This window comes from Solea senegalensis, linkage group LG1, assembly GCF_019176455.1.
Source record: "Solea senegalensis isolate Sse05_10M linkage group LG1, IFAPA_SoseM_1, whole genome shotgun sequence".
Classification (NCBI taxonomy): domain Eukaryota; kingdom Metazoa; phylum Chordata; class Actinopteri; order Pleuronectiformes; family Soleidae; genus Solea; species Solea senegalensis.
Window position 1 is genome coordinate 14880064 of NC_058021.1, and position 23878 is coordinate 14903941.

At 39.6% G+C, this 23878-nt stretch overlaps 1 protein-coding gene across 1 annotated transcript in view; it reads right to left on the reverse strand.

Moving 5' to 3' along the window:
* myo9b (myosin IXb) overlaps positions 1-23673 on the reverse strand; it is a 29724-nt gene extending 6051 nt beyond the window's left edge. The window contains exons 1-29 of the mRNA XM_044046614.1: positions 23541-23673; positions 22012-22138; positions 21774-21836; positions 19434-19533; positions 17895-17995; positions 15232-15355; positions 15043-15132; positions 14823-14939; positions 14227-14361; positions 13334-13455; positions 12430-12571; positions 11919-12108; positions 11158-11233; positions 9703-9795; positions 9561-9600; positions 8684-8806; positions 8094-8174; positions 7897-8007; positions 7683-7805; positions 7152-7301; positions 6780-6916; positions 4623-4973; positions 4290-4371; positions 3843-4040; positions 2697-2803; positions 2521-2600; positions 1686-1870; positions 302-409; positions 44-214 (exon numbers count right to left, since the gene is read on the reverse strand). Of these exons, the coding sequence (XP_043902549.1) occupies positions 44-214; positions 302-409; positions 1686-1870; positions 2521-2600; positions 2697-2803; positions 3843-4040; positions 4290-4371; positions 4623-4973; positions 6780-6916; positions 7152-7301; positions 7683-7805; positions 7897-8007; positions 8094-8174; positions 8684-8806; positions 9561-9600; positions 9703-9795; positions 11158-11233; positions 11919-12108; positions 12430-12571; positions 13334-13455; positions 14227-14361; positions 14823-14939; positions 15043-15132; positions 15232-15355; positions 17895-17995; positions 19434-19533; positions 21774-21836; positions 22012-22138; positions 23541-23673 (3660 nt within the window). The remainder of the gene's footprint in view (positions 1-43; positions 215-301; positions 410-1685; positions 1871-2520; positions 2601-2696; positions 2804-3842; positions 4041-4289; positions 4372-4622; positions 4974-6779; positions 6917-7151; positions 7302-7682; positions 7806-7896; positions 8008-8093; positions 8175-8683; positions 8807-9560; positions 9601-9702; positions 9796-11157; positions 11234-11918; positions 12109-12429; positions 12572-13333; positions 13456-14226; positions 14362-14822; positions 14940-15042; positions 15133-15231; positions 15356-17894; positions 17996-19433; positions 19534-21773; positions 21837-22011; positions 22139-23540) is intronic.
* Positions 23674-23878: the final 205 nt, after the last annotated feature.

Genomic DNA, 23878 nt, shown 5'->3' on the forward strand with positions numbered 1-23878 from the left:
AAGAGAGGGATTACTGTGTTTCTGTCTGAATGCTGTAATGTACCTTTGTTGGGTCAGACTCCACTCGTTTTATTTCTCCTCTGATGAAGCCGTCCAGCACAGACTGGAACAGGTTGACCACCAGTGAGACCTCTGCCTTCTCTTTGAATCCTGCCAGTGTGGTCACTTTGTTGTGGTAGCCTTTCATCAGATCCTTGTAGGCGATCCGGGGCTTCTGTTGGGTCACACATCGAGCATGAAAGGTACAGTTAACCCGTTTGCTTTGAATTACTCTCTAGTATGGAGAAGGAACCTGACTTACCTCGACAGAGTACATGCCTTTGATGGTCTCTCTGAACTGCATGGTGGCTGTGAGGAAAATGCTCTCTGTGGGCGACAGTTCTTTCATTCTTGACCGCAGGTCATTCACCTGAGGTCAAAGGTGAGCAAATAATTAATATAAGAGAATTTCGGGACAAATAAAAGAAAGAAAGATATAATATAACCAATTTATTCATTAGGATAAACCCCTTGATATGTATCATCTAATTTCTGTTACACAACAAAACCAAACTCAAAATAAAAATCAGAATGACAACAGACAAAAACAACATACAGCAAGTAATAATATCACAGGAAACCTTACAACCACAGTTAGGCCAGAGTGGTCATGACCAGATAAAGTGTAAGTGGACCACCAAATACAGTTAAGTGTAATACCACTAAGTACAAATACAGTATATCAGTATATCATTAGGTAAATTGAAACAAAATCAATGACAATTACAATGGAAAAAAAGAGGACAGAGTAGATTTAAACAAACCCAGTAATGCAATAGATTTGTACATCAGCTGGTACATTATTCCAGTCTGTTGGAGCTTCAAACATAAAAGACCTTTTGTCATTATATTTTTGCACACTGTACAAGATCCTGTTTTAAATAAAGTGGCAAACTGAAAATTAATGCATTTAAATATAAACTGAAACCAATGAATGCATCTTCATCAGTTAGACATGGCCATTTAAGAGCAGTGATTTAAAATGTCCATCTTGTACAGCGAGGTTTAAACGTGTTCTAAAATCAGTAACTGCAATTAAAATAAAGCAAAAATCAAGTGCTCCTCTCGCAATTATTTTTTCTACAGAAAATAAAATCTCACATGATGAAAATCTAGGATATAATATCCATCTATTAATGCAAGGAAAATGCACTCCGGCCAAAATTCCTCAGCTCGACTCCCATCGATCACATACCCTGGTAAATACAGTAGAACAGTATTCCTGATTTTCCTCCAAGTACCACCAGAGGAAGCTTGCGTACCACTGGTGGTACACGTACAGCAGTTTAAGAACCATGGCCTTATGTAATAGCAAAACAGATTTATGCAGTGATATTATGTAAGTGGTTGAAATGTGTTGTTTTAACATGTTTTATTTTGGGTATTTTCCTGAGAGTGGCGCATCTGTCCGCGTCCTGACGCTGTCAAGATTCAAAAAGGCTGTTGTTCATGGTCAGCACCTTAATGACCACTGAGGTGTCCATATATGGTTGTTTCCATTCTGTTGCCTATATGGCAAGTATGATGTCTTGCTGTGTGTCTGTGCTTTAAAAAAATACTATTATCTAATTATCAGAAAATCAGTAACACAAGCAGTGACGATATAATCGTTAAGACACAAGTTAGAACTCTGCTCTGCTCCTCACCTGGTTGCCGAGGAACTCGTCCAGGTTCCGCAGCTCCTTGGGGTCGGTGATCTCTCGGTCCAGAGAAGTGTTCCACTCGATCGCCCGCGTGGCCCGGCTGATTCGAATGGTGGGGTTTCGAGTGGCCCGCCCACTGCTTTGGTTTGACACGTGGTATGGATGTGTCGTGTACCTGGGCAAGGTGACTGTGGAGAGATGGAATCATTAGAAGAAAAGTACTATTATGTATTGGCGACGTAGTATGTGATATTTTCAACCAAACTAATAGATTTGTTGTTATTTATAGCATGTGTCAAACTCAACACTTATTAGTAATGTAATAAAAAAATGACACATCTTTAATTTAAAATGTGTTCCCTGATTGGTTTTGTGTAGTGTTATTTGACCTTGTGTGGCTCTCGACTTGGGGTGGAGTGGCTCAGTGGTTAAGACCGGTACCCTATGTGCGATAAACATCATGGTCGCAATAGTCGCAAGTTCGATTCCACCCCACGCTGATTGTACTCAATTCCATTGTAAGTCGCTTTGGATAAAAGCGTCTGCTAAATGACATGTAATGTAATGTAAAATTAATTATCGGGCCCCCCTGTAATTGAGTTTGACCTTTACAATCTCAAAGTATAAACTCTTGTAGTTTTACAGAGGGTTGTTGATGGCATGTGTATTCCAGGGTTATATTTTGGGGAAGTGATATAAACAAATCGCTATCATTTTACACACACATCACTGTCCTTTAATCATTAACATATTGTCCCCTCACAGTCTTACCTTCCACTGCATATTTAAAAGTATATTTCGACACGTATATTTCTACAATTACCAATCAGTCAATTACCTGCTTGTTCTGACGAAGAGTCGCTGCCTGGGACGCATTTCTGTGCACGTTTCCTCAGGAATCTACTGAGGAACCAAATCCTGTAGAAAAGACAATTTGTGTGTCATTGAACAACGGTTATGACAGAAAATTCGGTTTCCGAAAGTCTTGATATTTAATCAAATAAAGCAGTCTACCTTTCGGGAGTCGTGAGCTGTGATTGGTTGGACCCGTGTTGTCCCGAGTTGTCATCTGTGCGTCTGGCTGGAAGGCTGAACCTCGACCCATCAGGCTCCGCCGGCAACTGCAACGGAAACATTGACATGATTTATGCTAAAATGGGACCAATATTTACAAGAAAAACAAACATCCTTTATCAGAAAACAAACCCTCTTTCCCATCCATGACCACCAGCAGCATCTGACCACACCCATCAGCGCCACCACCACCAAACCAGGCACCCCATAAACATAATAACATATTAATAGTGGTCTTTCACCATTTACATTTTTTTTTTAAAACCAAACACCATCTCCTGCTGCCACCTCAGTACAGACTATTTATTTTTGTTTGCATTAGTATGGTAAAAGAATGTGTGTATTTTAATATCTTTGTTATGATTGCCACAAAACGGGTTAGTAACACGTCATACAAGAAAATTCACACTTTCCTTGTTTAATATAATCATAACAACAATGTCATGTAATGTTTAAATTGTCTTAAAGGGGACATATTATGCAAAATCAACTTTTTAATCATTTTAATACCTATATTTGGGACTCTGGAGGCCCTACCAGTCGCCAAAGTGTGGAAAAAGAATACTCAGTCCTTTTTTCGTGGTCCCCTTTAGTGTAATTACAGCCGATAAAACACATGATGTTGAATTCCCTGCGCATTATGACGGCAGCATGCGCATTTCACGCGATTATTACCACCCCACCAGTAAGTTTACTTCGAGAGCTCCACCTTATTGCCCTATAAAATGCGAGAGTGCAGGTGAGGGAGGAAGAGCGGTATTATGTCAACGTGGAGGGACAAGTGTGCTGTTCGTGGCTGCACAGTGGAGCACAGTGTTTTACACAAACATTAGGACAAAACACATTATCAAAATAATCTTAAATGAGGCAAGCGACAGAGGACACCCCGACATCAAAGCGCCATATTCTAGACTAATCCGCAGCTCATTGGTGGCAAAGAGACTAAATGAGCTTTGTTTTTTTGTCCTGATGTGCAGAGAAGAAATGCAGCAAAAAAAAAAGCTTCAATCCATCTGGGATATCCACATGCAAGGCTTGCATGCAGACAAGCAGCATTGTCAGACAACATGTCCCTTTGGTCAGTACCTTGACCTGGGATTTGAGGCCCCGGACATCCACACTACTGGCTGAGCTCTTCAGGCTGGACATATGGGGGCTCATGGGGGGCAGTGGGAAGCTCCAGTACTCACTCTCCTTGGAGCCCCCAAAGTTAATCATCAAACCGCTGCGGGCATAGGCTAAGCGCCGCTTGCGTCTGGGCTGCTTGCGGAAGCGCACATTGACCTAATTGGGCCAGGAAAGTTAATGAGGCACAGACTGGGAGGCCTTGACTGGGTCAGGATGTGTTAGGATCCTCCATGAGTTTGTGAACTTAACATTAACTTACAGTTTGCATGACTTAGAGCACCTTGTATAGCTAAACACAAGATTTATTGTTGTGGCAAAAAGAGAATTAGTCTAACGAAACACACATTGATACTGTTAAGTTATAGTTAATGTTATAAATCATGTAATATCACAAGAAAACGGTACCTCGTTGGCTGAAGGTGAGCTATCAGAGCCTGATGAGCTGACACGGGACAGTTCATCAGCAGACATGGACTTCACTCTGGATCTGTTTTTCAGATGGAAATAAAAAAAAGAGTTGGGAATTACTGCAATGAGTGATTGTATGTATAAATATATTTATTCCAATATAATATATTATATATATGTAACTTTGCACAAAATGGCTCATCAGACTTTTGTCTATATTTGAAAATGACACACTACAGTTTTAAACCATGACAGAACCATGTTCAGATTATTGAAACCAAAGGGAAGTTTATGACTACATCAATGGAGCTTGTTGAATTTTTCACTTACTGAAATGCTTCTTTCCTATTGTCTCTTCGTCTGTAAACTTCTGGACTTGAGTCGTCTGTCGGGTCGCCCTCACTGTACCTTTCCTTCCACTTCTCCGCCTTCTCCTTGATGCCAGCCATGTCATTGTAGCGCTGCAGAGAACTGCTCTTCGAGGGGCTGGGAGAACGATCTTCACTGCCAACGTTAGGGTCCAGAGGGAAGGAGAGCGGTCTGTTGAGAGGAGGTGGGGATCCTCTGCCATCTCGTTTCTCCCTGCTGTGGTCCCTCTGGCCACTGACGGAGTCCACCTGCTGGGTCCTGTTGGGGCTCATGTCCACTTTATGCTGCCTCTTTAACTCCTTCTTTGACAACCTGTTACATAACAAGCGATACATTAGATTGACATGCATTCAGAACTATTCATTGTATCCAAACAAATCAAAAATATCTAATCACCAAAGAGGATCAGGAAGACGTTTAAACGTGTAAACATATTCTAATCATTTGTCACAATCATATGAGAAGCAAATGTAAACCTCCAGTGTGAAACATTTAGGAGAAATCAAATGTACTACCTATAATATGTTTATAATCACTTTAAAATAAATATATTTTAGTTTTCATAGTCTTAGAATCTGCCTTCCATATAATGCACATACTTCAGTCCAGGTGTAGGAGCCAGAGTTAAGTTAGTTTTAGTTCAGGGTTAGGTTAGGTTGATGCCAGATTTGACACTTGCTACAATGTCATTTATTAAGAGCTGAAGTAGTTAACTGTTGGCCTTAAGCTTTTGATTTAATTGAATATTGAATATAAGGAAAGGAACGTGGATTGCGTTGTCTTACTGTTGTGTTGTTGATCCTCGAGAAGCTTGGATACATGTGGATAGAAATATAACTTGGATGTACGGCAAGTGGAAATAAAAGTGCAAACCCTTCACACAACTCTCTCTCATGGTTGATGAATTACAACAGTACCTACGAGTTAAGCCAATTGAAAATTGCTTACAGCTAACGACTATTCAGTGGCTTCGGTATTAAGTGTACTTTCGCCACTACTCCAGGGTTTCCCAGGCTTTCTATGTGGGGACCCACTTTTTAAAGATGGCAAACTATTGTCACTCAAATCACACGATAAAGAGCAACTAATGTATAGCCACATCTGTGACACCTCATATTATTTTGAAGTAGCACATTTTTATGCATGCGATTAAAAACATATAGACATACATTTTGACTAAAAGGTTGAGGAAAACTCTGCTGATTTGGACTTGGATTTCTACAGCAGCTCAAATTGCGATGAATGTTGCCTTTTTTGAAAAAGAATGTGTACCACGTAAACCAGAACAAAGGGTTCAGCCCACATATCTCAGATACACAAACCAATGAAGAAGAAGGATGAAACAGGACAGGGATGAGAGTTGTGTATGATTTGATTTGAGACGATTCCTTTAAATAATGTGCCATGCATACAGAATATGCCCAGCCAAAATGTAGAACACAAATCATAGACGAGAGTAAACAATGCTAAACATTCCTGGCTTTTATTTTTTCCAGGCTTTAGAAAACCAAGGTCACCAACTTGTATACATAACATTAAACATCCATTCCATCCTGACTTCATCAGAGCACCAGAATATTTCTGGGTTTTCACAAGAAGGTGTGACTCATTCTCAAGTTCATCTAATCCACATAATTCACACAATCCATTTCCTCCCTGAACCTTTTTTATCTCTGTGTTTACATCATTTCTGGTATGTGAAGGCCATCTTAGTTCTCTGATGAGTGGGAGGAAATTGAGTGAGTGAGTCCAGCATTTGTTTCATTCTGCAGTCTCACCATTAGATGTCACTAATTCTTCAACATACTTTGAACACTACCGTTCCTATTGCACACATACCACAGATCCCGACAGTTGCTGTCGGATAAAAATGCCTAAAGCAAAATGGGGTGCACAGAGTGTGGAATGTAAAGGCCCCACCTGCAGCTCGTCATTACTTTTAGCCAGACAAAAAATGCTGCTTTTCTAAATGCAACACAATCAGGTTGGGTGTATTACCAATTTAGACTTATAACCATCCGCTGGTTATAGGTTGGCTTCCACTCTCAATCATTTAAACACATTCAAATCAATTCTAGAGTGAGGCAGTGTGGGTGCAGCTGCATGTACTGTACATACCTGTCTCTACCATGGCGGCTTTTCGGCGACTCCTCATCCTCAGGTTGCCGATTCGGCCTCTTCAGGGAAGTCTTCCAAGCCGTCTGGATCACTGATGCTGCTCGATTTTGCTTCTCATAAAATTCACGCCAGTTTCTCTGAAACAATGGAAACCCTGTGGTCAAAATCAGTTTTCATGACGTTCCTTTATCTACCTTTTCTATCAGATTCTTGTACATGATGGCTCCCCGTGCCACTGCCACTGCTCCTGCACCCAGTTTGTGTCGAGTAGTAAATGTCAAGGTCAAATTCACTATCACTAATTGGTGAGTATGCAAATAAAGACTATAATAATTCTTTAACAGTACTTTTTAAATGACAATAACCCTGTACCTGTATGAGGACTGTGGCATCCTTCTTTTGCAGAAAGTGCACTCTCATCAGACAAGCGCGGAACCAGCGCTGCAGTATGATGATGCGTCGTATCACTTCTTTGTTCAGAGAGTCCTGGAGCAGCTGCCTCTCCTTTTCCTTGAGGAACACCTAAGCGGATGAAAACGAGACACACAGAGCATGTGGCGAGGTCAAAGCAGAAAATAAACCATGTGGGTGCTGTGGGTTTACATTCTTTGGGGCATATGTCATTCATTTTCTGTGACTTTTTTCTATTTTTAATGATCAGATTTAAGGCCTTATTCTCACAAGAATAAGGCCTATTTTAGACATGAAATCTGGAAAATATCTTTTCATTTGCCTGAAGACACATTTTCATTTCCATTGAATTCCTGCATATCATGTCACTTTTTAAAACGGAAATCTTAAATCAATTACATGACAAATGGTTAGACACATTCTAACCTTTGACCACTGTTATAAACAGGAACTTGCCGATTAATTTATGGCTGTAATGAAACACTTAATGACCTTAGTTTTTCCTATTTGGTAGGAGGACTTATCCAGCTTCATCCTCTCAAACAGTTGAGTTATGTGCTCAGAAGTTGCAGTTGCGCCTTTTGGGAATAACATCCTGAACTTGTCCACAAATCCCTGTTATTATTCAGAGAAAACACAGAGTTAGAAATGCAAATAGTCTCCATTACCATACATAAATGTCTAGTTGACATCAATGAAACGTCACCGTGAACGTGTATTTAGCGCTGTAGCCAGATCTTTGGATGTGAACCACCGGCAGCAAGTCTATGTGTCTGATCTGCTGTCGCACAAGTTCCTCATCAAAGTGCAGCTCCCTCTGTAAACAGTGAGTTACGAAGAGCGTTAGCCTTTTCAAAATACAATAAGACCTAATTTGCAGATTCATTGATGACATTATGCTACCTTTTCAGCATTGGAGCGAACACAGAAAATAAAGAAAGGCTCGGCTCTTTCGATTGTCTCCATCAGCTTCCTGGTCGAGGCCTGTGTGAGAGAGTGAAGTTGAATCTTATGCATTTAGAAAAAGCAAATTTAAAACTACATTATCACAAGATGTATATTGCTATATATGCTACTGATTTATTTATTTATTTCCATGGGTAGGCTTTTGCTAATGAATAATTAGCTGATAAATGTCAGCATCCCTTTGGATTTTAGGATGACACGGTCACCCAATCTAAATTTCTTAGCCAGCAGGCAGGTGTCAGAGCCGATGTGTGAACAACATACAAGTTGATGACCCAACATTGACGTGAACAAAAATCACCAAAATGAATAAATAAAGTAAGAGACTCAATGTTGAGATGGTTTGGTGTAGTGCAGAGGAGGTGATGATAGTGATTATATTGGATAAAGGATGCTGAAGATGGGAGGAAAAGAGGAAGACCACAGAAAAGGTTCATGGATGTTTTAAGGAGGAAATGAGGACATTTTTGTTCTAACAGAAGAGGAAGGAGAATAATGTGCAAAGTCATACAGAGAATAAGACAAACCTGAAACTGGGCGCCAACAGTGGGCAGGGGTGTTCTCCAGTGAGGGTGGAAGATGGACTTGCTGGTTCGATCATGTGCAGTAAGGCCAACAATATGTTGGAGTGAGCGCATATCCATTAGGTTCTGTTTAAAAAGACAAAGTCAAAGTCTATAAAAGCATCTAACATCATAGGTTGCATTTACACTACAGCCTTACTCAGATGTGGAAATAAATCAGATTTGATTGCCGGGCAGAAGAGATATTCCAAATTATTGCGACTTGTCCTTAAAAACTCGACAGTGGCAGACAACTTAAACACACGTGGACTCTATTCATGATCATGGACTCTATTCATGATCATATGACTCTCTCCACCAGTGCAATGGACGAGGACGAGGGCTCAAACGAGCAGACTCATGTTGAGGTTTCAACAGATCAGAATTGGGCATTAAGACCTGCATTAAGAAAAGGCAGCCACAGAAAGCACTTTGCTTCATCAGCACTGTACCTTTTATTAGAGATTAGATTAGATTAGACTTTATTGATCCCATACTGGGGAAATCCACATTGTTACAGCAGGTTCAGGTTCAGAGATAGACGAGTGAAAAAGATATAGAATACACAGTACTAAATTAGACAAAAATAACGTACAAAAAATACATAGAAATAGAATAAGCACAATTCTTACAGTTTCAATAGGGCCCTTCGTACTTTGTGCACCCAAAATGTTCCAAGAAAATATAGAAGACAGTGCAGTGACACAGCTTTTTGCAAGGAAGGATTGCAGGTGTGTATTGAACTGTGACACGGGGACTGTGTGAGGAGTGACATCATTATGAATGTAGCGAAAGTATAGGTTTGTCACGTCATGTTATAACAACGTTATCAACACTTTACCTTCGGAATGAGCTGCTTCTGCCGACCGCTTCTACTTTTCCTGTGGGAAAAACACAGATACAGAATATAAGAGATATAAACAGGAAACACACGGTGACTGTAAACACAGTCTGAACTTTAATGCACAATGGCCCCAACTTGCTTTCTCATTTCATAACTGGCGAATATGTCTTCAAACACATCGAGAGGATGTTCATCGGAGCGATCAAAGGAGAAGTCCAGAGTGAGGCTGTTGCTGTAACAGTCAGAGCAGAGGACGGTTTACTTTAGCGGCAAACACCAGGTCATCACGTATAATGTGTTTGTGCAGGTGTTCATTCATGACACAGTCACAGTCACATATTTATCGTCCTTAGTTTAAGTTGCAGTGCATACATTTTGGTGATTTTTATTCATGTCAATGTTATAATTTGCCTCAGTCTACAGCGTCAGATTTATGACAAACGTCGTGAGAGTGGTAAAACATGCTCACGGGCAAATAATATCACTGCACACATGCAGATATTAACATCACATGCAATATGGGTTCCTAAGTGCATATTAAACAACCATGAGTCCAAAGAAACAATCACACAGATGAGAACTCACATTGAAGCTTACATTTGATGTTAGCTTTAAGTAACACTGTATACTGTAATGACTGGGTTATCTGTGCAGTAGAAATCAATTTTCATTTGCATTTTCTGTCAAACCTGTCAACCTGCAGTCCTCTCATTTTACTAATGCAATGTTGCTTTTGCCTCCATCCGTCTTGATTTAATGCAACCGAGCCAATCAATACATACACCATACAGTGTATAAAACATGACAATGGTATTTTTCTTGTTGTAGTTAGACAGTTACTAATCAATTGTCAATACTAAAGCCTGACATTGCCTGGTTGTATCAAAATGATACCCAAACAACATGAAATCGAATCTGAATGCGACAGTGTAGCAGCTTGTAGTGGCAAAAGTACACTTAATTCCAAAGCCACTGAATAGTCATTAGCTTTAAGGTTTCAGTTTGTTTCATTTGGCTTGACTCGTAGGTACTGTTGTAATTCATCAATCACAAGGGCAAGAGAAAGTTGTGTGAAGGTTTGCACATTTATTTCCACTTGCCGTACATCCAAGTTACATTTATATCCACATGTATCCAAGCTTCTCAAGGATCAACAACACATAGAAATATTCCCTTGATGTTCAGTTTGTGAATGACGATCTATAGATTCCAACAGTAAGACAACGCAACCCTGATGGTCAAAAAACCTTGTTACACCAAAACCTAGTACAGCTTCTCAAACGGACACATCCATCCAACTGCTAGATATTTTTCAGTACATATCATCCAATTCCTTTTATCTATCATAGCCGTCAAAGATATCAAAGTGTCCATGGTAGCTTTTATCTAAAGAACAAAATAACATCAGGAAGGCCACAAAGCCACATTCCTTTCCTTATATAGAATATTTAATTGAATCAAAGGCTTAAGGCCAACAGTTAACTACTTCAACTGTTAATAAATGACATTGTAACAAGTGTCAAATCTTGCATCAACCACCTGGTCCAACCCTGAACTAAAACTAACTTAACTCTGGCTCCTACAGAGCTCTTACCTGGATAATCGGTTCATCGTGCCACTGCACCTTTTGAAGTCTTTGAGGGACTTGCAGGAGCCTCGTCTGTCGGCCACTGTGGTTACAATACAACAAGTCAGTCACGTGTATGCAGTTATTAAATAGTGCTCAGAAGCCTGAGGTGGGGGAGGGAACACACAATGACATAGTAGTCGAGTGACTAGTGTTGAATTTTTAAATACTATTTTTAATATCTAGGGATGCACCAATACCAATACCAGTATTGGGTACACTGCTGCACCTGATACCACTTTATGTATGAGCAGGTTGGTCATTATTTATTATAATAATAGTAAAAAATTGTGTCGCAAAGTAGAGCAGACAAGAGGAGGAGGAGAAGAAAAGTAGCTCCTTCAACGTGGATCACGTTGAGTCACTTGATGTGAACATCTACGGAACCAGCACAAAGTATTTGCCACTGAATATTAAATGTTAAATCTAACTCAAGTTCATCTGTTCCTCTAACTCCTACATACTTTTGCTCACCTTAAAATGCATTGCAAAATCTATTGCAAATGAGGCCATCTTCTAATAATAATATCTTTTCATGTCAAACCCAAATGTTTTACAGCAAAAATAATGTAAACTGGCCTCAGTCTGCCACTACTTTTGGAGAGGACTGTAAATGTTTAAATATCTAGTGGCATCGGTGCATCCCAACTGCAATCAGCTCATCCGGCACAAACAAACCCCACAGAAAATCCACATGCGTTGTCAACCAAGCAACTAAAGCTACCTACACAATTGAGCCCGCTGACGTCCCAAGTGTTTGAACACTGCCAGGATACGAATAGTGGCTCGGAGGACGCCCCATCTGAAGAGAGCCTGTGGACTGGACGTGACCAGGTGATGCAGGAATGAACGCTCACTGCTCCGCAGTAAGGACACAACCTCGGGACGCATGTGCTCCGTGTTCTTGTCTCTAAAGTCCTGAAAAATAACAACAATCATGACATTCTGTATTCTGTTACTCCTTGTTTTAGCACAACAGAGAATCTGTGGTGCTCCACATTCTTCACATGTGTTTGGGGGACGTGGAGGAATCAGCACTAATCATTCACTTAGTGCACATAGATTCCTCAGGTTTTTCCCACACTGCTTTATCTAACAAGGCCGCAGAAGGTCAACACTTGTTTTTAACAGTGGAGCGATGGAAAGTAGGTTTGCTGAATTCCAAACGCAGGTGGAGAAATTGTAATTTAAAAAGGTGGAGAATGCTGCATGTTGGCAGCGTTGGGACTGATACTCAACCTTGATGTGATATTCAACACTCCCAGCAAAGTGTTGGATGGCAAATGTTGGCTCTGTGTTTGGCGAGGGTACAAAGAGCGGGTTGTCCAAATGCTGCTGCTTGAACCTGTCCAGCAGGGTTTCATCTGTGGCCTGAGGGAGGCTAAAGATTCACAGAGAGGACAAAATATCTGTTTCAGCAGTTGATATTTCAAAAGAGAAAATGAGAGGATTCAAGACACAGAAAAACAAATGGCTGCACTGGAGAGGCAGAGAAAACGGCACAAATAATATTTACGACTATTGACTTTAACTGATAACACACGATATTACAGTACTCTTACATGTCAAAGCTTTTTATATACATATTAAGAAGATGATCTATAGGTTTACAGAGAACGCCCAAAAGTGACATGGAAGGGAAAAAAAAGATTCCCTTATTATTCATAAAGGTCAAGAGACGTCCATATCATTTTGACCCTCAATATCAATACAATATATTTTATATCAACTGTGAGTTAACAGTAAATCCTGCTATAAAAAGCAGTGGTTTATTTTTATTCATTCTTTTTCCATTAAAAAAATAAAAAATAAGGGTAATAAAATTAGTATTATATAAAGTAGGTATAAAGATACTGAATGAGCTAATAGAAAATGGCAAGAATATACATTTTAAATAGACTAAATAAAGTCAGTAAAGTAAAGCATTCTCCATTGGCCAATCCACTATCTTCCACATCATCAGGAGTGATAGTGGAGGTTGTTTTTAAAAAAGATGAATAATAATATAATAACAATTAGCACATTTCTTCTTGTTTAAGTGTTTTATGATGACTCGGGGGAACTACAACTGTTTTTGGACTCATGTAACATAACAATCACGTGTGTTTAAGGCAGAAAAGTTAAAAGGTGAGGGTTCACGTACTTGCTCTCACCGTCCAGCAGGTCAAAGAGTCCCGTCGACTTCTCACTGATCAGTTGAATGCAGCCACTGTTGTCATTGTAGTCAATGTTTTGCCAAGCAATGCCCTCTGACACATAATCTTCCTGGAAACAGAATTTATATTATTTCTGTGGGTGAAGTATGTGGCCCTTTTTCCAACTGTGGTCCCAGCTCGCCTCACCTCGAGACACTCGACACACACAAACCAGTGACTAGTGACTTGTAAAGCAGTTGTTTTCAGTGTTACTGAATCGTTAGAATCAGTTCATTAAAAATATTTGTACAGTACTTCCTCCATGACCGGTGCACAGACTCCGTCTGACACAGTCATTGGACTGAAACACAGCGGCAGAGTTTGTGATGCGATCGGCACTTGCGATCAGCAGTGCTGTCACCAGACACCAAATACACCAGACTCCTCTGTTAAATATTGAGATTTTAAACATTTCCCTGGTAATTGTTGGCGATAAACCCAAATTTTTAGGATGTATTAAGTCTTTTTAACTAATCTACAGTTCGGCATTGTTCGGCTTTGATTTTTGTGTCAGATGTCTCTTCCTGTGACCAATCAGTGGCCGGCAGACTGATGATGTCATGCATAGTATCGCCTCCGCAGGTGCTAAAAATAGTACCTGGTACAAGGTGCTATCGCTAACGGAAATGCAACTTAACCGTGCCAAGGTGCCATAAGTGACAGTCAAACAGCAAATACTGCAATACAGCCAGAGAGAAACAGTTCATGAAACAATGAGTCTGTGGGTTTTAAGGTGTCAACTGATTATTGTCAACTGGATTGGGTTTCAGCTGTGTTTGTACTGTGCAAAAGTATTGAACAATGAAAGGGACGTTTGGCTGAAAACACGAATGACACCTACTTGCTGAACCCTGAAGATGTGCTGGTTGATGTAACACTGCAGTTTCTCGTTGGAGTAGTTGATGCACAGCTGCTCAAAGCTGTTTGTCCGGAGGTTCTCAAATCCAAACATGTCCAACACACCGATGGACAAACACTGCAAATAAACACAGTAGACGGAACAATTCATGTGTCGGAGTTGTTTCTCTCCCCGTTTATACTCCTGGTGGGAGTTTCTATGCACTCTTACTCGCATACAAGCATGCACTTGCACGAGTGTTAATGATCTCTTCATTACTTACTAGTATAACAGCTAAAAGATTATGTGCTGACTCACTCATAGTTACTGTTCCTGAAGCAACATCCGTATTGAATAACAACAAAACACAAGATTGTTCCAGTGCCTTGATGATGTCACTGAATATGATGTCATTTAATATATTCAAGTTTCATTCCCTATTTTAACTCTTTCCATATATTCAGATTTTCATTCAATATATTCAAGTTTCAATTTTCATTCAATATACATATATATACACATATATACATATACATACATATATATGTATATATTTTGTGATGAGTATTGCATTTTTTTAAGGATCATTAGTGACTTACAGAGACTGAATCCTCCATGTCTCGTCTATTGAACAGTGCATGGTTGATATGAAGGGTGATCCAGTCAAACAGAGTGCTGTATAATGACATGGCCATAGAGTCCCGCATTTTGGAGGCCTACACACAGAGAAACAAACAAACAAACAAATCAAATCAAAACTGAAATCTGCCTCCTATTAAATGCACAATAAGATCCCAATAAGAGTGCTTGAAACTTAACCTTTTCGAGTGTGTATGGTGAGTCTATGGTGGCATTAGCGGTCACCACTCTCTTCTTGGTCAAAGTCTTCACCAGCAGCTCTTTTTTCACCTAAAAATAACTTTAAAAGTTCTGAAATACTGCAATAGACACATTCATAAATCATTCAATATGAGGTCTAGCAGATCCAATTGTGTTTTATGAACAAACCTTGAGCAGGTCAGTCAGTGTAGACAGGACTTCAGGAGGTCCAGCCTCCAGGATCTGAGTGTCGTCTGATGCTGTGATCGTCACATTGCCCAGGTGGAGGATGGCGGAGAGGAGGGAGAATATGCTACATGGAACAAACACACACACACACAAATAGAAGTGGTATTACACACAGCCAAACGAAGTCTGCTGAAGTTGTAGCATCGTAATGCAGGTGATGTAGACGGTAGAGGTGTGAATTTTGTCATGATTCGATTCAAAGCAATGATATCTTAAAGAAAGTTTTGAACTGAATGATTTAGAATTCCTATTTTTGTCATCACGGATTCTATAGCTGAACAATCTTGGTGAAAACATCATTGCAAATGTGATTTGAGCTGCAATACAAGCACAATTTTTAAGTGTGTCAGCTCTCGATTAATTCAAGGAATCTCCAGTGTGTGCAATGCAGATTTGACATGGAGACCCTCACCTTCCTTTCACCTGTATGTGGGATACCATGGCAACCATGGCAGTAAATGACATTCTTTGTTGTAAGAACAGACCAGTGTGTGCAGTGCCAGGTGCCGTCAAAACATTCTTTTCAACTAGAATGAGTTGTCATTGAGTCCTAACTGATTCTTTGAGGTGTCAAATTGACTGCATTCTTCAGGTGGTAAGAAGATTGGGCACAGAGAGAAAACACTGAGACAAATATGTCGTATTATTCACATTTGGATTTACAGTTAAAGCCTTGAACATCAAGCTCCAGTTTACCAGGGTCTTTCCGACATTACTTCTGACTGATAACACACACGCTCGCGTGTGCACACATACACATACACACAAACGTCGTACGATATCTTTCAGTATCTTATTTATATCTCTTCTCCTGCGTATACAGCCTCGCTGTTTGCTGCCAGTCATAAAACACAGCTGAATGGAGTCTGGGACTCTAAACATTGCTGTGCTGGTGTAAACGTACCAGTGTCAACCTTGAGCAACTGAGAATTAGCACACTGAGTACTGTAGAAGTTACAGTACTCAATAAACAAATTCCAAAATTCCGACTACAAATGGAACGCACCATAAACATGAAGACAGTCGAGGACGTAGTTGTCATCTTTGAGAAACCCTGACAGATATTTTGCACAATTTTCATTTTACCGCAGCATGAATTCTGAGATTAAAGTAAACTTCTTTTTTACATGTGGCCCTAATACTCTTCCATAGAAACAACTAATCAGTTAAGGGAGAACAAAGAATTGACAGAGGGATTAATGATACAAATGATTGGTCATTTTTTTTTACACTTTACTATGTGGAAAACCAATTTGAATGGAATCTCAGAGACTGCACTACAGGTGCTGCTGGTGCAGTTATATGTGCAACACTGTGTCCTGAAGGCTGTTTTGCACTTGCCAACAATGCTCCCTGCATTCTTCTCCTGTTTGACTTGACAAGCTCCGACCTGTTATTGAAACTAACGAAGGAAGCAGAAACTCTTCCCAACAGTGTTCAGTTAAATTGCACAATACATTTCTTGCAGTTTTTAGATCAGTACAATAACATGACACACCATCTAACTGATAAGTAGAGTGAAATGTTGTTGGTGGGGCATTTACAGTAAATACTTCTGGTATTCTTGGCTTTCCACACAGTCTTAGAGGACCAGCTATGCTGTAATAGTATTAGATATTGGGTCTATTTTAACTGTCTGGCATTTATAGCTCTGTCCTTCATGACAAATCCCACCTAAATTCATCCATTACCTATACCTGTTATAGTTTGAGGGTCTCTGGGGAAGCACCGTTAAAACCACCTGATGGTCCCGTCAGAAAATCCCCCACATGCCTTAGATAAGTATTATCACGAAAAGAAGAATTATCCATGAACTCAGTGGATCCCAAACTAAACTGGGGGGCATGGAGAGACCAATGATGACGGAAGCTGCACTGCAAGTAAAGCATGATTATGTTTTTTTTAAAAGAAGAGGCAGGCCCAGGTTTGTTCTTTTTTTGTCGATCGGTTTTGTTTTTATAATTCTCGATTTGCTCTTTGTGAATGAAATGACGTAACATTTGTACACTGTGTCCTTCATCAGAAAACGAGCAACACTATCAGACATGACTACAGTAGCAGTTTAACTTTGAGCAGTCAGATTCACTTCTGAAACTTTATGCGGGCGCTTCCTTATGTTGTGAATTTGCAGTTTACTTGCACAATGTTGCTGTTCCGTTGCCTCAGTCCATTTTGACATCAAACAAATCACTTCCTGTGTGCGGCGCTGGAATGTCACCGTGTGACAGGAGATGTAAACACTGCTATACTGAGGAACACAGAGTTGTGTGGAGCTGACAGACTTCATCAGCATTGTGTGAAGTCATTTGACAACATTTTGAACTCAAGTGATATTTATTAAGTTACACACTATAGCTTTAAATTCTGCCTCCTTGACAAATTACTTACTTAATAATGACTTACTTAACACTGAATTACATGCGAGCGTCACTAGGTTTCTGTCGTCCTTCATTCAGGGAATCCCTCCTGACTCTGCTCACTCTCTCACTCTCACTCTCTCACTCTTGAAAACTGATTTCATTTTGGTCCCTGTATACACAGTTCAGTCTGACTCCGGCCAGCAGGATTTCACCTGCAGCGTTTCTTATCAAACCCACACATACTGTTTTTTTGTGGAGGCCAGGAAGCCGACCATTTCCATAGCTTGCTGGAGCCTTTTGTACGCCTGCCCGAATTTCTCCACATCGTCTATATGGAAGCCCTGCTGCAAAAGAAACAGAGATGTATAGAGAGAGAGATGAGTGTAAACATTAAGTAAGACAAAGGTGCGTTTCCACCGGCTCATCTTGACTCTCCTTGGCACAGCATGACACGGAACGTGGGATAATCTCCAACAATTACCAGGGAAATGTCTAAAATCTCAATATTTAACAGAGGAGTCCGGGTGTATTTAGCGACAGCACTACTGATGGCGAGCGACATCACAAACCCTATCGCTGTATTTGAGTATATAGTACCCATGTTGAGTAGGTACGATTTTGTAGTTGAAAACCAACCTAAACTGTGCTGTGCCATGGTGAGTTGAGGCGAGACAAGGTGAGACGAGCTTGGACCATAGGTGGAAAAGGGGCTAAAGACATATAACTGGTAGATTAATTCAAAAATCAGAGGAACGGAGTCAAAGAGCAGTTTTAAAAGACGAGTAACATTCTGTGGCAAATTTCATTTACTTTTGTCAACTAACAAATCTCTGAAGTTTGCAATTCTTTGTATAATACTGAGTCGTTTAAATTAGAATAAAAAAAAAAACAACATGCCTGATGAAGATGTAATGTTTTGGTCCGGTATTTAATTGCTTTGAAAAATATCAGCCCTAGACCAAACTTCTTAATATATGCATGGAAAGAAATTAGATCATCATGACGATATAAATTATAAAAACAAAAAATTCCTTAAAATGTGTACAAATTATTTACTCCCTCTCTTGTGTTTCATTCACAGTTTTACATTTTCATAATTTTCATCTCTCTAAAATAACCCGACTTCACTGACAATACAGTTTAGTCTTAGGTTTATTATTATCAGGGATGCAAAACCTACAAAAAAAAAAATCTAATTCCATGACACTGATATCAACTGCACTGAAGTTAAAATAATTCTTTATATATACATACAAGATACAAATATCATATGCAGTGGTTAAATCCTTATTTTGCCTACACTAAATAATAAAAAGTAGCATGAATAAATAACATTAGAATAAAAATTAAACTGAAGGTTTAAGTGCAGTAGAAGAAACCTGATTTTAAACTGAAGTAAAGTGCTTTACGATATGTTAGTGGGAGTGAGTGATCCATGTTGCATTGTCACAATAAACTAAAAATACACCTGAAACCAAATAGAGAGACATTTCTTGTTCACTAAAACATAAATCAACATGCTGGAGTTTGACATGTTCTTAAATTGTTAATATACGGAGATGATTGTGAAGAAAAACAGGTGCACTTATAAACCAGGTCTTACAGTTTTATGTGAGCGCACACGAGGAGAGCTATAATTTACCCAAGTTTTTACGATATCAAGCATGTCTTTCTATTTAACATCAATCGCTGGATTTACCTATTTCAATCACATCAAATCACACAGCAGATCATAACCTGTCCTATATTTCTGATGCTGTAAAGACAGTGGAGCAAAGGTACCTGCTTGAGGTAGAGATAATCTTGTGGCTTTAGTAGATAAAAGTCCTCCCGCTCGTCTTTGGACGCTCCCACCAGCAGATAGTAGAACACGTGGTAGTTCCTGCGGGTCAGAAAACAGAGCTCACATACAGTCCACCATGTGACTTTCATTTCAACTCTGTTGTTGACTCAACACTGCACTGAGAACTGAAAACGTGTCTTGAGTTTTTTTGTGGCTTTGAGTTTCACTTTCATGCATTGATATTCTACAAAAATGTGAGTACTTCTCCGAGTGTAAGAAACACCAAACTTCACAATAACAGCATGATTAGAGTTGAAACAATTAATCGATGAATCGATTACTAAATTATTCGACAACTATTTTGATTATCGATTAATCGGTTCAAAGCTTTTTTCATGATTAAAACAAGATTTCCGAATTTCTTTGCTCTGGATAACGAAGAAATCAATAAAAGTTAATAATTTTGGTTTGTGGACAAAACAAGACATTTGAGAACATCATCATTTCCAGGTTTGACGAACACCACTCAACATTTAACGTTTTCTGATATTTTATGGACCAAGCGATTAACTGATTAATCGAGGAAATAATCAACAGATTAATCGATTATGAAAATAATCATTAGTTGCAGCTCTAAGCATGATTATAGAGCTCCAGTATCTGACGGCATGCAATCTCATCAGGCAACCAAAACAATGCCATGTTAGTAGGAGGCTGTGCTGTTCAAATACATAGACATTTATAACTGTCGTCCTGTCATGTCGCTTTGCAGAAAAATCAGGCTGTGCCTATCTCAACAGACTACTCAGCTCCTAGTAGAGGCTTTGGTCATCTCACCTACCAACAGGCCTCGCGACCTGCGAAGCCGCTACAGATGATCCAGAATGCGGCAGCACGCCTGGTCTTCAATCAGCCCAAATGGGCACATGTCACCCTCTCTGTTAATTGAGCTCTATTGGCTACCCTGAGCTGCCTGCATCAAATTCAAATCACTGATTCTAGCTACTTAAATGCTCTTCTAAAGGCTTGCGTTACTCCTCGACTACGCCGTTCATCAGAGGATAGCGTATTCCTCTTTTGTAAGTAAGTAAGCTGGTTTGGATAGAAGCGTCTGCTAAATGCTTAAATGTATTAAATGGCATAACCGGTAACAAATTTATCAAGTAATATGACAGACAACTCGTCTCTTTCATGGCTGTATTCATAAAAACTGAGGATGAAACACACTCAGCAAGCAAAAGAAAATGCAGTGACGGGAATCCAACGCTGATGAGGGAAAGTTTATTAGAATACTGCTGGTCTGAAATAATGTCTGTTCTGGCAGTTTCCATCATGATGAAAAGCACCACATGGACATTATAAGGGTCGATTCAAATTCTGCAATAAATTGTTCGATCTCCATGGATTTAAAGTGTGCAGTGAACAGAACACTGACAGCTTGAAACTGGCACAGACTACACTGTCATGGCTGTGTAAACACACAATGTACGGAGATTGCTAAGCGTCAAGCCCTGAAAATCAATAATTTTAATCCTGTGTAGTGTATAATCTGGGACACCTCCCGCCATACTGATGGAAAAGAGTAGAGTGGAAATTAGTTGCTGTTAAGCTGGGGGATATAGCCAAAAAAATGTCATCATCATAAGAGTAGTTGATATAGATAATTATGATGATAACAGTCGAGATAATTAAAGACTGAGCTTAGCTCCTGGGTGAAACTTCTTCATGGACACAAAGATATTAACAAAGAGAGGCAAGATTGAGATGGTTGGCTCACGTGCAGAGGAGAGTTAGTGATTATTTTGGACAAAAGATGTTGAAGATAGAGAGAGGAAGACCACAGAGAAAGATCATGTTGTGAAGAGGGGGACATGAGGACAGTTGGTGTAACAGAGAGGACAAAAAGGGATAGGGGCAAGATGGAGGTAGATGATCCGCTGTATCGACCCATAAAGAGAGAAGCCAAAAAGGGAAGGACAGAAAATTGGGTTGTGCAAAGTGTGCATTAATTAATTAATTATATATATCAGAATATATAATGTTATTGAACGATCAGCCAGCTCTAACAGCAACTATTACACACACACACACTCTGCTTCAGACATCATTGTTTATTTACAGTCTACTCTCCCATGTGTCTCCCACCTGGCCCCGCCCCCGTGGCCAAGCCCATTTTCCTGTCCACGTCATCACGTCAGTCGTGATGATTGGTCAGGTCAGGTGTTACATGTAGTCTGCCATATCTGTCAGTCAAGTCATTGAATGACTTTCAATGATCACCGAATATGGACATGTGGCAGACAAAAAGTATGCATCATGTAGTCTGAACTTCATCATACCTCTCTCTCTTATCTCGGGACACCAGGCGGCACCTTTCAAGTAGGTACTTCTCAATGACAGCCCTGCAAGAAACACACAAGAGGAGGATGTAAACAAAGCCTTTGTGAAGCTTAATCCACACTAAGCATTCATGACACAAGAAGAGAAAAGTAACTGTGAAACCAAGCAAATGCTGTACATCAAGCAAAAGTAAATGGTTAACTGTGCTGACGGAGAGTACACAAGCTGGCACCTCACCCTCTGATGACACCGCTCTCCAGATAGTTGAGCTGGATGAACTTCCCAAAGCGACTGGAGTTGTTATTCTCTGCAGTCATTGCGTTGCCAAAGGCCTGTTTAAAAACACGGGGAACATAAATTTCGACTGGGATAAACAGAGAAATTTGTCAACAAATGTAGCACAGACACTGGCACTGATACCTAAACACAGTGTGACCATTTTTCTAGTTGGCATGGCATGGTTTCCACAAGAGTTTGGTTTACAACTAACAGTACAAATACAAATTGGTCGAATACGTGGAAGAAGAAATGTGAGCATCCTCTAGGGCAGTGTTTCCCAGACTTTCTATGAGGACCTACTTTTCATAGATGGAAAACTATATCAACATATAAAATGCGATTGCATAATGCAGTGACTAATAATTGGCAGCCATATCTGTAACAAGTGACATCATTTTGAATTAAGAACACAAAAATAGAAGTAGAAGAAGCCTAATTTTTGAGAAATTGTTAGTATTTTTGGCCTAAAATTAAAAATAATCTTAGCTAGCATGTTTTTCACTCACAAAAGAAACAAAATATCTAACTTTGTCTTCATAGAACATTACAGCTTACAATTAAGAATTGGTAAAAACTACCAGATTTTTAGCCTGTTCCTCATTTAAAGGCACATTGGTAGAGTCTGAAAGTGGCTGTTGAAGCAAGCTTCAAGCTAGCTCTAGCCAAGCTAAAATTGCTTACCCAATTAGCAGATTATTTTTCTTAAAACAAGCAAATTTAAATCAGTTTAAGAATATTTGTTTTATTTTTAACAAGGCTGTTTTTGCAGTGAAATCATTTTCAATTGGTTGGTGAAATTAATAAACATGTACACACGGAAAATTCTGCTTATTTTGTTTGGTCATGTTATGTTGTAGCACTGTCTAACTAATCGTTCTGCACAACTTATGATTATAAAGAGGCAGTCTCACCTATAAAGAAACATTAAGATGCAATAGAAGCTCTATAAAATGTTGATGGCAATGATACTATGATGCAAAATGGCCATTTATTCCACGTCTCTCTTTTTCTTTCTTTCACTTTTTGCCTCCCTGTTTTCTTCTCGGGCTCTCCCCTTTGTCCTCTGCAGTCACACCCACACACACTCACTCACAGGAATCTAAAACAAATCCCTTACAATAAACACTGTTATACCAGATTCACCTGTACTGCATGACTGAACTACATTCTTAATCTGTGACCGTAATAACCCCTAGGCCACTGCACGTTTACTCTTGTGCATTTTAATGAAAACATGTTTAATACTTACTTGTGTATGAATTCCTGTTTTATGTTATTACACTGCTTATTCTATTCAAATTTTATAATTGTCACTTTTATTTTTACCCCTGATCTTCAAGGTGCAGTAAGTGAATTTCTCTGGCATGGCATCAATTAGGTAAAATCCATCATTATGGATTTTTGCCCGTTCAGTCTTCAGGTCATAGCTGTGTTCCTTTTGTTATTTCATCCAATGTGTAACTAGCTCTCATGTCTTCTCATCTCACCTGTACTTTTCTCTGCATATCTCAAAGCTGACTGGCTGATATCGACAGTGACGGGAAGTTTTAACCAGCCGTAACTGTAGCGCCACTTCTTCAACTCTTCAGTCCAACACAGTTTACCGCCAGCGATTGACATGGCTTCTCAACCTTCAGTAATGCGGTCAAACCAGGAGAATCACATCTGTGCACAGGCACAGGTAATGAAAGATAAAGTAGGCAAGATGTTTGAGCAGAAAATAAATAAATATTTTGATCCTAAAATAGGATCAAAATGATCATCTAATAACACAGGTCCAGTTCTATTAATATATCTTGGGTTGATTTAGGCAAATTCGCACCAA